This window comes from Lampetra fluviatilis, chromosome 34, assembly GCF_964198595.1.
Source record: "Lampetra fluviatilis chromosome 34, kcLamFluv1.1, whole genome shotgun sequence".
NCBI lineage: Eukaryota > Metazoa > Chordata > Hyperoartia > Petromyzontiformes > Petromyzontidae > Lampetra > Lampetra fluviatilis.
This window is the reverse complement of record NC_136308.1, coordinates 6,915,596-6,930,435: the sequence shown is the minus strand read 5'-3', so window position 1 is coordinate 6,930,435 and position 14,840 is coordinate 6,915,596. Positions and strand designations below refer to the sequence as shown.

At 42.7% G+C, this 14,840-nt stretch overlaps 1 protein-coding gene across 3 annotated transcripts in view; it reads left to right on the top strand.

Annotated features, from left to right (window-relative positions):
- The window catches only part of LOC144944336 (ERC protein 2-like), a 179,866-nt gene that overhangs the window by 29,422 nt on the left and 135,604 nt on the right, over nt 1-14,840 (top strand). For all 3 annotated transcript variants that reach the window (XM_078872428.1, XM_078872427.1, XM_078872429.1), the window contains exons 7-9: nt 2,907-2,981; nt 6,571-6,726; nt 10,362-10,529. In XM_078872428.1, the coding sequence (XP_078728554.1) occupies nt 2,907-2,981; nt 6,571-6,726; nt 10,362-10,529 (399 nt within the window). The remainder of the gene's footprint in view (nt 1-2,906; nt 2,982-6,570; nt 6,727-10,361; nt 10,530-14,840) is intronic.

Genomic DNA, 14,840 nt, shown 5'->3' with positions numbered 1-14,840 from the left:
GCTTTAGGAACGGATTTTTGAGTGGCTCATGTTCTCCGTGGCTTATATGGCATTGCTGGTGTTGCCCGTTCTTGACGCCGATTGGCACAGCTCTCCTGGGGTAGCTGGCCGATTTTGTTTTTGCTTCATCTGGCAGGGATTTCTGAGCCAACTGTGAGCCGTTCAGTTCAGTTCCTGAAAAAAATCTCTCTACGCATGGAGCAAAACGTCGGACGTCATACTGAACAGAATGCAGTACAATCTGAAACAGATTAGATCGCTGTACAGCAGCGCACCCGTGGAAAATCTCCACGATAGTATGGCAGACTTACACACCGAGCATTGAACCATTGACTTTGTGTTGCTGTGCTGTGCATTAAAATTATTTCACTTAGAACAGTGGGCAGAATAGAATGTTCTTTGGCCACTGCCCTATGCTGTGTTGAAGTTCAGCTGTCTATTCTCATTCGAGGCCCTGTAATGATAGTGCCACATGCATTTAGATGTGGCTGTGTTTCATGCTTGAACTGACACTATAATTTGATGGACTTCCACTAAAAACTTCAATGCAATCGGCTTCTAAATTTGCATTAGAAAATTACTCATTTGAGGGTTGTTCAGCAGACCAGTCTGATTTACAGTTAGATTTTAATTCACAGCAATTTTCTTTTCTACAATGATGATTGACTGCAACCCACACAGATTGCAAGCACAACTGTTGTCCATGCAGATTTATTAATCACATTTGCCACGAACCACGTTTTAATATAAATGAAAATGAATGTGTCAAATATAAAGTCGATGGCGTTTAACCCATTCATTTTGGGAGTAGTTGTGACCGCAGTATTTTTTGTCTTACATTTGTAGCTGCTTGTGCATTCAGTTCACTTGTATTGCTAAGCAAACGGCATTATAACACATTATTGGATTTTGTTTTATCCAAGCAACAATTAAATAGTTTTTACTGATTTATAAATGGGCAACCATGATGAAATTAAACCAGTCCAGAATTATGATGCTCATGGTTACACCGCAGTAGTTTCAAGACAGTGGTTTTCTATCAACTGAGATTTAATTCAGTCCAATATATTGTTCATGATATGACAACAGTATTCGGATATCATATTTAGATTATATTTCTCGCAGAGCTTTTATATGACCTTGTCTTTTTTTATTCATTTCATTGCTTTTTGCTCTCATATCCTTGGAATCAAACTCGAGCAATTATTACTGTAACACCTCTCAATGTACAGAAAGTAATATTGCTTTGTAAGCAGGATAACTTACTAAAAATATGTCGCTGAAATATTTGTCCTTACAAAAAAGATATTAGTTTTTATTAATCTGCCGTTACATTCACGGTACTATTTTAATTTAAAGGGAATATATCTGTTCCAAATTCAAGGAAAAATCATATTCTATTCTGTAAACCATTTTCATGTAAATCTAACGTTTGATGTTCGAGTGAAGATATTTCAAAGCCTTCACTTTTGTTTTGATGTAGCGGGCGTCCTTGTTTTGCCATATAGCATTTTACATTTATATCACATTTGCAATGCGGTCATTTAACCCCTCGTTATTTCATGTTTTACTGAGCCATTATCACATATAAAGGCTCAATATAAGTGTTGGGTTTTTATATTTGCGTCTCATAGTTACATTGTCCTCCATGGGACTTGCAGGTAATGCCTTGCCTCAAAAGAGATATATATGTGCCCGTCAGGCAAAACACTCCAAAGTTAATTATGTCTATTTTCTCAATCCAGACTTTCATATGTTGGGCACACACCCAGATTGGCCAACACTAGGCTTCACACTGTGAAGATAGTTACTGCTTTATATGAAATACCATCATTCTTTTTTAAAATTGTGAAAGCAATGTTTTGTAATTTCCTTCTCGCTTTGTTTTTACCTCGCGGCTCATGTGTTTTTTTTATTATTACAACATTACTTTGTCCTGCAAAAACCATTGCAGTTTATAAACCATGTGCCTTTAAGTCGTGAATCATTGCTTGCTCTTTCATTATTTCAGTTCAGCGGGGAAACTTTGTTTTATCTTTACTGATGGGCATTAATGATGAAATAGAGGCTCAATTGTTGGCATAAGAATGAATTAATTTGGTCATTTTTTATTTTTTGTGTCGTGCTCCCTGTTCATAGATTGTTGTGTGATACTCTGCAAGCGATGCAGCCCGGACAATTAAATAGATAGAGCAAGAAATATATGAATAATATCTGGACATAATTTAGATACCTTATTGAGTCATAAAGCACTGACAAATGGAGGATTGTTGGAGCAGCTGAGCACATTCTCTGGGAAACAGGAAAGACAGTATTTTGCCACAGCAAGGCTGTGATATGTGGAAATCTATTTTGAAGCGGCGGTAATGCAATTCGGATGCTGCTGAACTTGCCACACTCTGACCCGTATGGGCATCCCCAAGGAAACGGACCAACGGATAATACGGCTGACGGACGTCACGTCACTGGAGCTGTGCCTGATTTGCTCTCACGCGCTGGATGCTGTCATAATACGGGAGAGCTCAATGCTGCCGTTCCGAACATCCATCAGGGGTTTTAGTCTGAGCCCGCACTTGAACGCTTCACACGGATGAACATGAAACTCCATTTCAAACGCCGTTCAAACCATTAACTCTGCAGGTTCGCCGGAAGACGGCGGTGCCGAAGGGGTTAATTCAAGTACTATTCAGTCTACATATTTATTGGTGCTGGGACTAGATTCCGTGCGATGCAGGCTAGAGGGAGCCTCACCGTGGCAACAGTAACCCAGCAACCGCTGCGCCAACTGTACGGTGATATCCGGCGCGATCATTTTGGCGTGCTATGAGAGCGAGCGGGAGCCGGCTCGGAGGGGAGGGAGCAGCATGAGCCGCCGAGCTTACTTCTACCGTGTCCCTCCTCCACAGGAGCTGCAGAGGAGAGGGGACGGGCCCTCTGAACCTGGAAAGACCAAGGCCCTCCAGACAGTCGTTGAGATGAAGGTGCGTGCATTTTTCGAATTAAAGCTTTCGTGACTGCAGGGATTCATCTTCTTGGTTCTTTCGGTAAAGTCACGTAGAAGGGAAGTAATAAAATAATAAAAAATAAAACATAATAAAACAATTCTCACGACGTTTCGGCCACAACGCACCTGAGGACGGCTGCTTGCGTTGTGGCCGAAACGTCGTGGCCGAAACGTCGTGAGAATTATTTTATTATGTTTTATTTTATTATTTCCATTCTACGTGACTTTACCGAAAGAACCAAGAAGAAGGTGCGTGCAGTTTTTTTTTTCTTGCGCCATCTCTGTACTAATTTTTCGCAAATATCCACATGCAATGTATATCACGTTAAATTGATTCTATGTTAAATATGAGCTTAATTTGCGTTAACTTGGTGCCCTGGATGGATTGTTGCTTTTTTTTTTACTTTGTGTCAATTTCAAATTAAGTTATTTTTGAATATATCTTTCTTAGATTATCAGATGCATTTATGTTAAAGTTGTTGCCTTCAGCAATGTGCATGTTGTATTTAATTGGAAATTTGATGGTTACATGGACTGGTTAGAACACATTTCTTGTTTATTAGTCGATATTCACATCCCCGTGTATATACCATCTGCTCCCGCATTCATGTCTTCAACATAATCAAGTTAATGATCGAAGTGTAGTCACTGTCTATGAAGCTGTTCCAATGAGAAAAATAAAGCGGTCAAATTCACCCTACAGTTATTGAATCCAGCACCTGCTTCCACAACAAGTCTCAGAGGCTTTGGTGGTTTCTCACAATTCAAAATGACAATACGGATGCTCACCAACGAAATGCACAGTGATAAGACCAGTAGGCAGCAGTTATATTTTATTGAATTGTATTTATGCTTTTCAACAACAGTACAATACCAAAGTATACACACAGTGAGAAATTGGTGAGAGGCAGAATCTTTACTCTCCATGGGTTTGTACGATTCAGTTTCTTGCGATTCGGATATATTATCCCAGCTGCAATTGCCGTGCAGTCTGTGCATGACAGCAGATAACAGTGGGCATCTCATCTGTGTCGAAGTTCAGACAGTTGATTCCTGATTCTAACGTGTTGGATGCGAACTTGCTTTTAATGTTGTGGCAGGAGAACCTTGTTGCATTGTCGTCCTGGTTAAACGGAGCACCAACAATAAGCGCTGTTTCTACTATTGCTTAAAAATGCCCTCCATTTAGTGGCACGAGAAATTTCTGAGAATTCCTCTACCTGCTCTGAATGCAGAAAATAAATCTCGAGTAACGGGCGCTGCATCGTAAAAACCTGTGCAGTTTGAGCATCTGCATTACGTAATGCCACGCAGCCATTGCTGTTAAAGTTATCGCAGAGGCGCCTGTTTTTTTACCGTCATTTTGCAAGCGTGCTGTGTTCGTAAGCACGCGTGCATAATGTAAATGTGCATTTTAAGGACTTGACGTCACTTGAAATATTCACTGGATGCTGTGCCAATGCACGCTTCCTTTTCACAGCTGTTTCCATGGTGAAAAAGTCAAAATCACCTGCTTCTTTAAAGCAAATGCCACGTGGGCATTGTCCCATTTTTGAGCAGCGCACTGGTAAACATTCAGACGCTATCGTTCCGACAGCCCTGTTCTTCACCTGAGGACGGCTGCTTGCGTTGTGGCTGAAACGTCGTGAGAAGTGTATTTTATTATGTTTTATTTTTATTATTTTATTATTTCCCTTCTATGTGACTTTAACGAAAGAACCAAGAAGATGAATCCCTGCAGTCACGAAAGCCTTAAATCGAAAAGTAAATGGGCACATTCACTTATCAAAACCCCACCTGCTTTTAAACTATGTTTGTAAAATACTGCACCCTTTTAAAAGAGCAATAGTTTAAAGTGAATTCAACAGGTGTGCTCGCTTATTTCGTGCACATAACAAATATGAATAGCTAACTTTTTGCCTTGATGATGAGCTTATTTTGCAACTACAAAGTAAGACGTGAAAATTAAGTAAATTTTAGGTCTTCAAAAATGTGAAAAAATAGAGGTGTATCATCTTTGCAGCGGGGTTAAAATAAAAAAAAATCCACTCTAAATTTAGATTATGGTATTATGTATTTAAATTTAGACCAACGAACACAGATCCTGATGTATCCACATGGAAGTTCATAGTAATTTATATCAAAATATTTCGCTGGTTATTTACCAATGACAAGTACATCGCATTTGTAGAGGCAGCAGACCTTGAACTGAACACTTTGTATTGTCTGCTGAAGAAAAATCGCCATCGTCCTTTTCCAGATGGGATAATAATTCAGAGAAAGTAGCGTTTTAAAGATTGCTGTCTGCCGAATGAGGGATTAGAGGCAAGGCTCATTGCAGCCATTAATTTGAACACTCAGGTGTTTCATTCACCATTAAGGGTCCTGTGGGTGGTGTCGTTATTCTATTGCTGGTTCGCTTCTGTTTGTTATTAGGCTTAGGACAAATGTGGCACCAGGGAGTATTTAATTCTGCATATTTATTTAATTAGTCCTGCATATATACATTTTCAGGTTGTTTTATTCAGGGATGGGTTCCTGTATTGGCTGCAAATTCTCATGGGATCTGTTTTGTTTTAAGTATTAAAAGTGCGTTTTGTCATGTAAATCAAAAATGCTCTGCCGGCAAGACTCTGAACTTTTGCTCATTGACGAATTACTAAAACGTTTAAAAAATAAATACGTTTTAATCTGTTCTGAAAAAAAATCTGAGGCTCATAAGTCCTTTAAGGCATAATTGCTCGGACACAGTCTGCAAGCAGATGCGCACAATGACGTGATGCCACCAAATCGGTAAGTGTTCACGAACAAAGCAACGAGTGCCTCTGGTTAATCCCTTCAGTGTTGCAGCAACACCCTATGACCAAATCACCCACATTGGACTGTTGGAATGGGTGACTATTTTGTTAAAACAGGTTTTCATAGGGCTGCGGAGGCTTCGTGGTGGATACCAGAGGACAGTGCAACAAAATCTATTTAGACTTAAAAACTTTCGTGACTGCAGAAATTCATATTCTTGGTTCTTTCGGTAAAGCCACGTAGATAGAAAACAAAAATCTAAATTAATATTTTCTTTTCTTTCCACCTGAAGAAAGACCGCTTGTGCTGCGATCGAAACGTCGTGGGTTTTTTGCTTTTAATTTAGATTTTTGTTTTCTATCTACGTGAACCAAAAATATGGCGTGCTTCTACGCTCCCACGTATATGCTCCCCATCTTCACCAACACGCACTGACCATCGTGGTGAAGTACGGTCAGATGGCCCTCACATGACCCGCACGGGCGTGGCGAGGTCCTCATCCAGCAGTGGAGTGACAAAAGGGCCTGTACGTGCACATGTTGAAGCAGCACGGCGCAGCAGTCCAGAATGGCCCGTATCATTACGAACCCTCACATTGTTATTGTAATGTTCAAACTCCATGGTCCTCCCGTGCAATGTTGCAGGGCACCTTGGTGCCTCGTGAGCGAAATTGCCACGGTGCGGCTGTTTTCCTTCAAGCAGCGAGACCCTACGCATGTTTGGGTGCGGATAAGTTTCCCTCCCTCCCCGCTCGTTGCACTGCACAGGACACGAAGATTGCGTCCCTGGAGAGGAACCTGCGTGACCTGGAGGATGAGGTGCAGATGCTGAAGACAAATGGCGCCCTGAGCATCGAGGAGCGAGAGGAGGAGCTGAAACAGATGGAGGTGTACAAGAGCCATTCGAAGTTCATGAAGAACAAGGTAAGGGGTCCTTGAGTGTGTGTGTGATACAAAGACCCCCCTTTATAGCCTACACAGACTGTTGGGGCGGGTGCTGTTAGTGAGCAGCACACGGGGGGGGGGGGGGCGTTGTTTACACACTGCACCAGGTACTCATTTGAGGCTGAGCTGGCCTAGGGGAGGCCCAGAACCGATTCGGACAATCGTCACTGGTGTGGACCATGAGCGAGAATTTAACTCGGGCAGCCAGGTTCGAAGCGCACTGCGCTAACCCCAACACTTCTGTTCCCCACATGTGTGTGATACATGTACAGACACACACACATGCCCGCAATTGCACACTCAACTCCTAGCATGCATGCGACTGTAACAGTGATATTGAAATTACCTCTTAACTCCCCACATGTTCCCTCCATATTGCCAATGAGATCTGGCGCATTAGGACATTCTGAAACCACGGAATCTGCAAATTGAATCAATTTTCTGTTTAATCATCCAGTGGCTGTTGGCCCATTTTCCACTGATTGCCCTTTCTTACACGGCTGTAAGTGGGATGTAATGCATATCTGTGCACACAGTGTGCGTCCTACCAATTCCTCTTGTGATCAGAGGGTTTTAATTGAAGGGGGAACACTGTCATGTTTTAGCCGGTCTGGTTTCGTTACTTTGGCTTACAGTTCTTTGTCAATCCACTGTTAGGTGAAACCTTCCTATGCTGTGTTGGCAATGGGGGTTGTTTGAGCATACTTCACCACGCTGGTCAGTTCGGGTTGGTGAATTATCGGTGTTAGCTGACTTGGAATCAAATTTAAGGCACTGCGCCAGCCATTGCACAATAGCAGATATAAACTTTGCAAAGTTAAGTGCTCGGTGCTCCGGCTATTGAGTGAAGGCAAATGCTTTTATTGGGAATACTTTTCAGAATGGTACACACAGCCTGCATTGTTCCTCTTCCGATGTAACGCTCGACCACTTAGTTCACAAGAGTCACCGATTGCTCGCAACCACAATCTTCAACAAAGCCTTGGTTATCGCAATCACGAAGAAGTGCAGGACTTATAACGCCTCCTGCCAAAGCATTCTGCTCACTTATTGTCCCCGACTGTTAACCGCCATATTGAGCGGCACAATATCACTTGGGAAACTGTTGGCTGATTATAATGAGCTGTAAACTGTGGCAGATTCGTTAGAAACACTTGCATCACTTGGCAATTTAGGTCACTCCACATACCGCACCCCTCCCCAATAACCATTAGTGGGTGACGTCACTCCACATGGGGCAACCCCCCCTCATTAATAATCATGAGCTGAACTATTTTTCTATTGAATATTTCAGATTTACTGCAAAATACACCTGACCTTGGACGGGCAAAAAAAGCTAGTATTAAATAATATTGCAAATAATCATTAACGATTGTTACAATTTTCTCTGGAATAAGATGCTCCAGAAAGTAAGACACACTGCAAATTTGTGCGCCTGGGTCAATCAATGTATATACATTTGGTAACATGCATGAACACACACAACACCTTTCAGATTATAATACGCACCTAACTTTGTTTTTAAAATACAGGGGGGGGAGGAAGTGCATCTAATCCACAGATTATGTGGTATACACTAAAAAAAAAACACCTTTCTAATATTGTATTATTGTTTATGCGCGTTATAATTTTCGTTTGCAATCTATAAAAAAAAATCACCACTGTGTTGCTAGAGCGTGATCGTCAGTGGCTACGAATGTTTAACAGGTTGAAAGGATGAAAGAAGATTTAGCGGCGAAAGAGGTTGAACTGCGGGAGCTGAGAAAGCGAGTTGAGAGCATTCATTCAGATCCTGGCTCTGCAGTAAGACTTGCGTACGGTTGTGTGCGTACGGTTGTGGGATCTGCAAGCGACAAAGACTCTGAGGCTGGAAAGATGACAGTAAATGTATTCACCCGTCGCACGGCTCATCGCAATCTAGACGCCAAAAGTGGCCGCTGTAAGGCTTACTAAGATGCTCCTTTGCTGTAGCTTTAAAAAAATAAAAATTAAAGCCCATTGACCAAAAAAGAGAGGAAATAAATGAAATAAAGGAAGGATGTTTTTGGCTCATTTTCAAAATGTGATCATTTTAATGGAAAATTGCTTGTCGGTTTTCTTTTCATGCTTGTTTATTTTTTTTTCAATGTTTACACAGAGCAACTTCCGTTCGCAGTTAACAAGAAGGTTCTGTGTACCCAGCACAATGTTACGTGACTGAATACTGTGAGCTACACAGCCCAGAAAATGGTTTCTGGCTCAAGTACAGCCGCTGCTTGCCACGTTTCCGACATTACCTCGATTTCCCGGAACTTTTTAAAATTGCGCCGCATGGCATTCGGGCTAATGTGGGCCACCACGGGGGGGGGGGGTTGAGGGCGGCATAGAGCCTAAGAGCGCAATCTTGTGGCATTTGTAAGGCATAAAATGGACCGCCAAATTCTGAGCCATCCTTCCAGCTTTTGAGTCTTTTGGTTCAAAAGGAGTGGGGTCGTTTGCTTATTGCTGGGCTTAATTTCCTGTGAAGTCTGGTGCTTGTGCAATCAATGCAATCACCTTCTTTGATTAAAATGATTGAACGCTCTGCTTGTCTCAGCTTGCGCCAATTGAATATGGTGTTGTGTAGATATATTATTCTTACTAGTTGCTGCGGCAATTGCTTTGCTGACTCTTCACACTGAGCACAGATGGTAAGCAGAAAGCCCGATCTGCATTACTTCACTTATGCAGTTTGAATAGCATGCTGTAAATTATGTACTTATGCATTAACCAAGACTCACCGAGTTTTATTTGACTGCTTTAAGAGCTGAAATGGCATGACAAAGTTTTGGGAAATTAAGATAATTATTTAATTTGTTTTTAAATGGCATATTTCCTCCCAAATGTTCAGTTTAAAAGTTTAACATTATTTTATTAATTGCAAGTCAAAACATTTTCATTACTTTTACAAGGCCACACTTGTGTTGCATTTGCCCAGAAATGCAATGCCTTGTGTGCCTCATTGTGTTGGCCAACAATTTGTCTTGAGTTTGAAAATTAAACAGCCCACACATCGAGGACATTTTTGACTCGATATCAAATTCTAAAAATATCCTTGATGGCTGCGTTTACATCTGGGTCAGCGGTGGAAGGAAATGAAAGAATATTCAGTCAGTGGTAGTTGTTTCTCCCCATTTGTAATTATCAAGGGTACTGAGCCATTGTAATTAAACTGATCTTGCCTGGTTAATTTACTGGCAGAAGCTTCTGCCTAGGGAATGCGTCTGCAGCCTGCAGAGATTTCTCTCTGATTACTCGCTCTCTCCTATCGGTCCTCGCGCTTTGGGGATTTAAAATAATACTTTACCTTGCTTGGTGACAGGTTGGCTGCGGGCTTAAGCGGCCGTGTGCGCGTGGTGCACGCGTCATGACATCGTGCGGGCCTGGGTACCTGCGTGCGCGGCTCTCGCTTTCCGAGCGTGGCATGCCTCTGGCCTGCGAGACGGGCGAGTCCGCCGTAGGTGGACCGCACAGACGTGGGCGGGAAAGGGCAAACACCCCCCCCCCCGCGCCTTTCATTTTCACTAAAAAGTGTGGCCTTTTGTCGTTTCTGCATCGTCGGTTGCGCGTGCTTGCACGCAAACACGCACGTGCAGGTGGACCAGCTGAAGCAGGAGATATCCAGGAAGGACTCGGAGCTGCTGGCAGTGCAGACCAAGCTTGAGACTCTCACCAATCAGAACTCGGACTGCAAGCAGCACATCGAGGTCCTCAAGGAATCGCTCACGGCCAAAGAGCAGCGAGCGGCCATTCTGCAGACAGAGGTGCACGGTCCCATTCCCTGCGAGCAGTGGGGACGGGTTTGTCTGTTTCCCTCCTCCTGACCCCAGTCGTTTTCAGATCAAGCGACAGATTCCAATTAAATACTGTCTGAGAGGCATACGGTGGCATTAGTCAATGCTGTAAGGCTGTCTACCACACTTTACTTGAACCGGATAATCGCCTATTTGTTTTACATGATTGCTATTGTATACATTGATGTGTACAGCCCTCTTGTCAATCCACTGATGGGTGAGGGCCTCCCCATGCCACGTGGGTCATGGGAGGTATTTTGGCTGTACTTCAATCCGATCAATGTGCTTCGATGAAGTTGAGGTGCAAATAAGTTGGAGCATCTAAGTACTGCACAACATTGGATTTTGATGGATTGCCATCCGCTGCCCCCCCACCACCACATCGACTCTGCAGCTTGTAACGCAACCGGTTGTGCAAGGTCGCTCATTCAAACGCTGTTCAACCTCGGCTGTGCTCAGCTTCCTAACTGATTAGATCCTGTGCATCCTGGCGAGATTTGCATACACGATGTAGGCATTGTCAAGATGGTATTGTCAGTCAACTTTTTTTCTCCCCCACTCTTTGAGGTTTGTGCAGTGATTAATTGCAAATGGTGACTCACAGAGCCCTCGTCGCTGAATTGATCATCTATAAATACTTAATGTTACGCCGTTCTTGCTGGCTTGACAAGATGGATTGGGTCTCGCGTCTATTTCCTCTCCCGCCAATGGGTGCTCATTGCACGCGACACTGGATTCTCTCACAGAAGCATCCAGTGATGTGCAGAATCATCATCATCATGGTCATTCCACTGCTGGATGAAGGCTATCGAAGCTGACGCCTTCCGTCTCGGTCTCGTGATGTAACAACTCATCAAGCATCTGCACATGAGCAGATTTAATCTAATGATGGACACTGTGTCATAGGCGTAATCAGCAATGATTGTTCCACTACTGGATGAAGCATTAGCAAAGCCTGTGATATAACTAAACTACGAAACTAAAACTAAACAAAAATAGTTTTTTATCAGGTAAGGCCCACTGAGCTATATAGCTCTTTTTGAGAAGCGATCTGGCCACAAATGAAAGCTCAACAAGATGGCTTATGTGTAAATTGATAGCAGTGCAATACTAAAAACACACGTTTGTAAATGTGGACAAATAATAAAGCAGAGGACCCGGAGTAACATCCACGTGACTACGGGGAGAATATGCAAACTCCAAATATTTTGATGTAAGTGTCGGGATCAAACCCACGACTTCCTGCATGTCAGACGAGGTTAACATCTTGCCACCATGGCGCGCCCTATCAGCCCACCAAGCATCCGCATGTAAGCCGAGTTTATTGCTCCATTGCTGTGGGTGACACTTGGGTGTCTTCTCTCCCTTGGTTCCCACTCTGATGTTAGTCTTGACCACTTGCAATCCTGCCTGATAGCAATGTCTGTACCAGGCCTACTGTAACGAAACTTTAGCAACATGCTAAAATAATTTAACAATAGTAAATCTTGAATGCACATGACATTGAATAATTATACATCAAATGGGAATTACTGTTTTAATGTTACATTCGTGTATTATGTTCACATAAATACATTTCATTTTGACACTTAGAAACACCTGAGAATGCACAACCATTGTTATGTTTTTAATAATTCACTTTCGCAGTGGATTAAACTGAAGAATGTATTACCACTACTTACCATTAGAAAGACATTAATTTCCAATTTTCTTATTTCCCCAATTTCCAAAATATTTTGCAAATGATTTGCCGTAACCTTATGAAGACTAAGTTATCCATTTGCAACCCAATAGCATTTAAAGGCATCTTATGGAATTTTCTGAGAATTGTCAAATTCCGACCCAATTACACAAACCAGCTGCCTTCGGGACGGGACGTTTCATTGACTCTCTTTACAAATTCAAGGGAAAGAAATATCGGTTAAATGCCAACTTCAAAGGGTAGGTCATAAGCACGGATACATCTAAGGCTAAGGAATCTACACACTGCAGCTGTAAATGATAATTCGATTGTTTTGCTCTCTTGTCGGCATTTATTTCAGCTAGGGCATGAGCCATTGAGTGAATTAAAAAAAAAGTACTTTTTATTTTGTTTTATAATCCCAAGATTTGATCTTGGCCCTCTTTTGGCATACCACGCTTGATTACAACATGGAGCGTGGCCAAAAATAACTGCAGGCAGCCTTAAAGTTCTGTCTGAAGGAACCAGATTTTATTAACAGGAAACCTGCACAAGCACAAAACACAACCGCTGCACAATTTGAGCCAGGCAGAATTGACATTCGTTCGGAAATTATTGATATAAAAAAAACATTTCAATTATTGACGTCATAAAAAACGGCGACCTAACCTTAACTCTAACCTTATTACTTAACCTTGCCGGCACTTGACATCGACGTTTTCATTATGAATATCAAAAAAATAGGTGAAATAAATCATCGATGCTACTCATTTCTGATCCTGTTTCAATCTAGGGAATGCACCAATGGCAATTTGCAGCCGTTGCCCACAATGGATGTTTATTGCATTAAGATTAACCATCATCATCATAAGCCATGGTCAATCCACTGCTGAATGAAAATCTCCCCAGGCCGCCACCATCTCATGAAAGCGATGTAATAATAGGCGTTACTATTGAACACATTTAAAGTAAAATCAGGAAAGAGTTTTTAATGAAATAACCCCAAATACTCCAGATATTGTCATTTCTTGGAAATTTAAGCAAGGTTGAGTCTGGATAATACATGGATAGGTGAACACCATACATAACAGTTTATACGAATAGGTGTTACCCTTTGTGGCAATGAAACAGGTGTTAAGATGTTAAAACACCAAACAGACCTTTCAAAAACAATGCATATATATTACCAGAGCATGTTTTTGTTGTTCGCATGTTCACCACAACTATGTGTGGTTAATGCAGATAGGATTCCTTGCAAAAAGGTTTATGTTTGGTGTTTTAAGATCTTAGCACCTGTTTTAGTGCCAGAAAGGGTAAAACCTATTCTTATATTTCGACACTGGCCAGAAAGGTCCCATGTTATAACAACAGTTTTTTATGCTGCTTTGGTGCTTCTCCGTGGTTCTTGGATGACATTGCAGGACAATATCCGTGCTGCATGTAACATCTAAGTTGCCCGCCTTCACCAACCCACACTGACCATAGCGGTGAAGCATGTTCAAATAACCCCCATGGGTGTCACAGCACAGGGAAGCTGCCTTCATCCAGCAGTAGATTGAGGCAAGGGCTCTACATGCACATGTACTATTTGATGTAAGGAAGATTCCTTTGTTGCAGGTTTTACAACGCATTATTTGCCAAAGTGCTTGACCAAGGACGCCCATTAGTAGAACGTTCCTACCAAGCACTTATATTTAGCCACATTATTAAGGAGGCACGCAACCCCATAGAGAACTTCTAGTGAGCCAAGGACAAAATCCAGAAGAGGTCTCTTTGGGGTCTCTCGCACCCGCAACCGCCTCCCTCGCACTCTTCAGCTCCCTGCCCCCCCTGGCCCCAAGTCATTAAAGTGCTCCCTTTCAGTGAGCCTGAGAGCAAGCAAGCTATGTTATTATTCAGGCCATCACATAATTGGATGTTTCTTGCAGTCTTGACTTACCCGCCGTGTGATTCACCCTGAAGTCCACCACTGTGCCCCAGAGCTTGAATTTCAAAGTCGCGGTCTTAATGCCACACTGCTTGGTTCTCGGAGAAGGGCCGTGTGATCAGGGACGCTTTGCGCGTGATGGTTGCACGCCCCCCCCCCCCCGCATGCCCCCCCCCCCACTGTTCGCTGCCTTTGCGTCGCGCGCCGCAGAGCTCCCAACAGGGAGCGTGCGGCGTGTAATGCCGTCAAATATCGAATTTAAAGTATGCCGCAACATTGACATTGTAATGACTACCCGTGTCCCTTACAAGGGATCGCGTAATTAAAATTGTTTCCCTCACTGGGAAGCCGCGCCCCCCCTTTTAATGTTTGACATCGCCCCTGCTGACGTTGTTGTACCAGATGGCAAAGAGGCACTAAAATGCCACCTCCTTACAGGCAGAGCCATGCAAGATGTTACCGTCCGCCACACTCCTGAGTTTTCATTGTAGCACGAAACTGATTCAAAGTCACGGATTCTTTCCAGTTCGTTTGTGAAGCTCCCATTTTGGAAGATAAAACAAACACTACGCTTGGCCCAGTCGCTGCAGTTCGTTTATTAGTCTATTCCCAAAACTGATTTGAAAAAGTAGACGTTTTGGGGTGTGAGGTATTTTAGAAAATCTGCAACTAA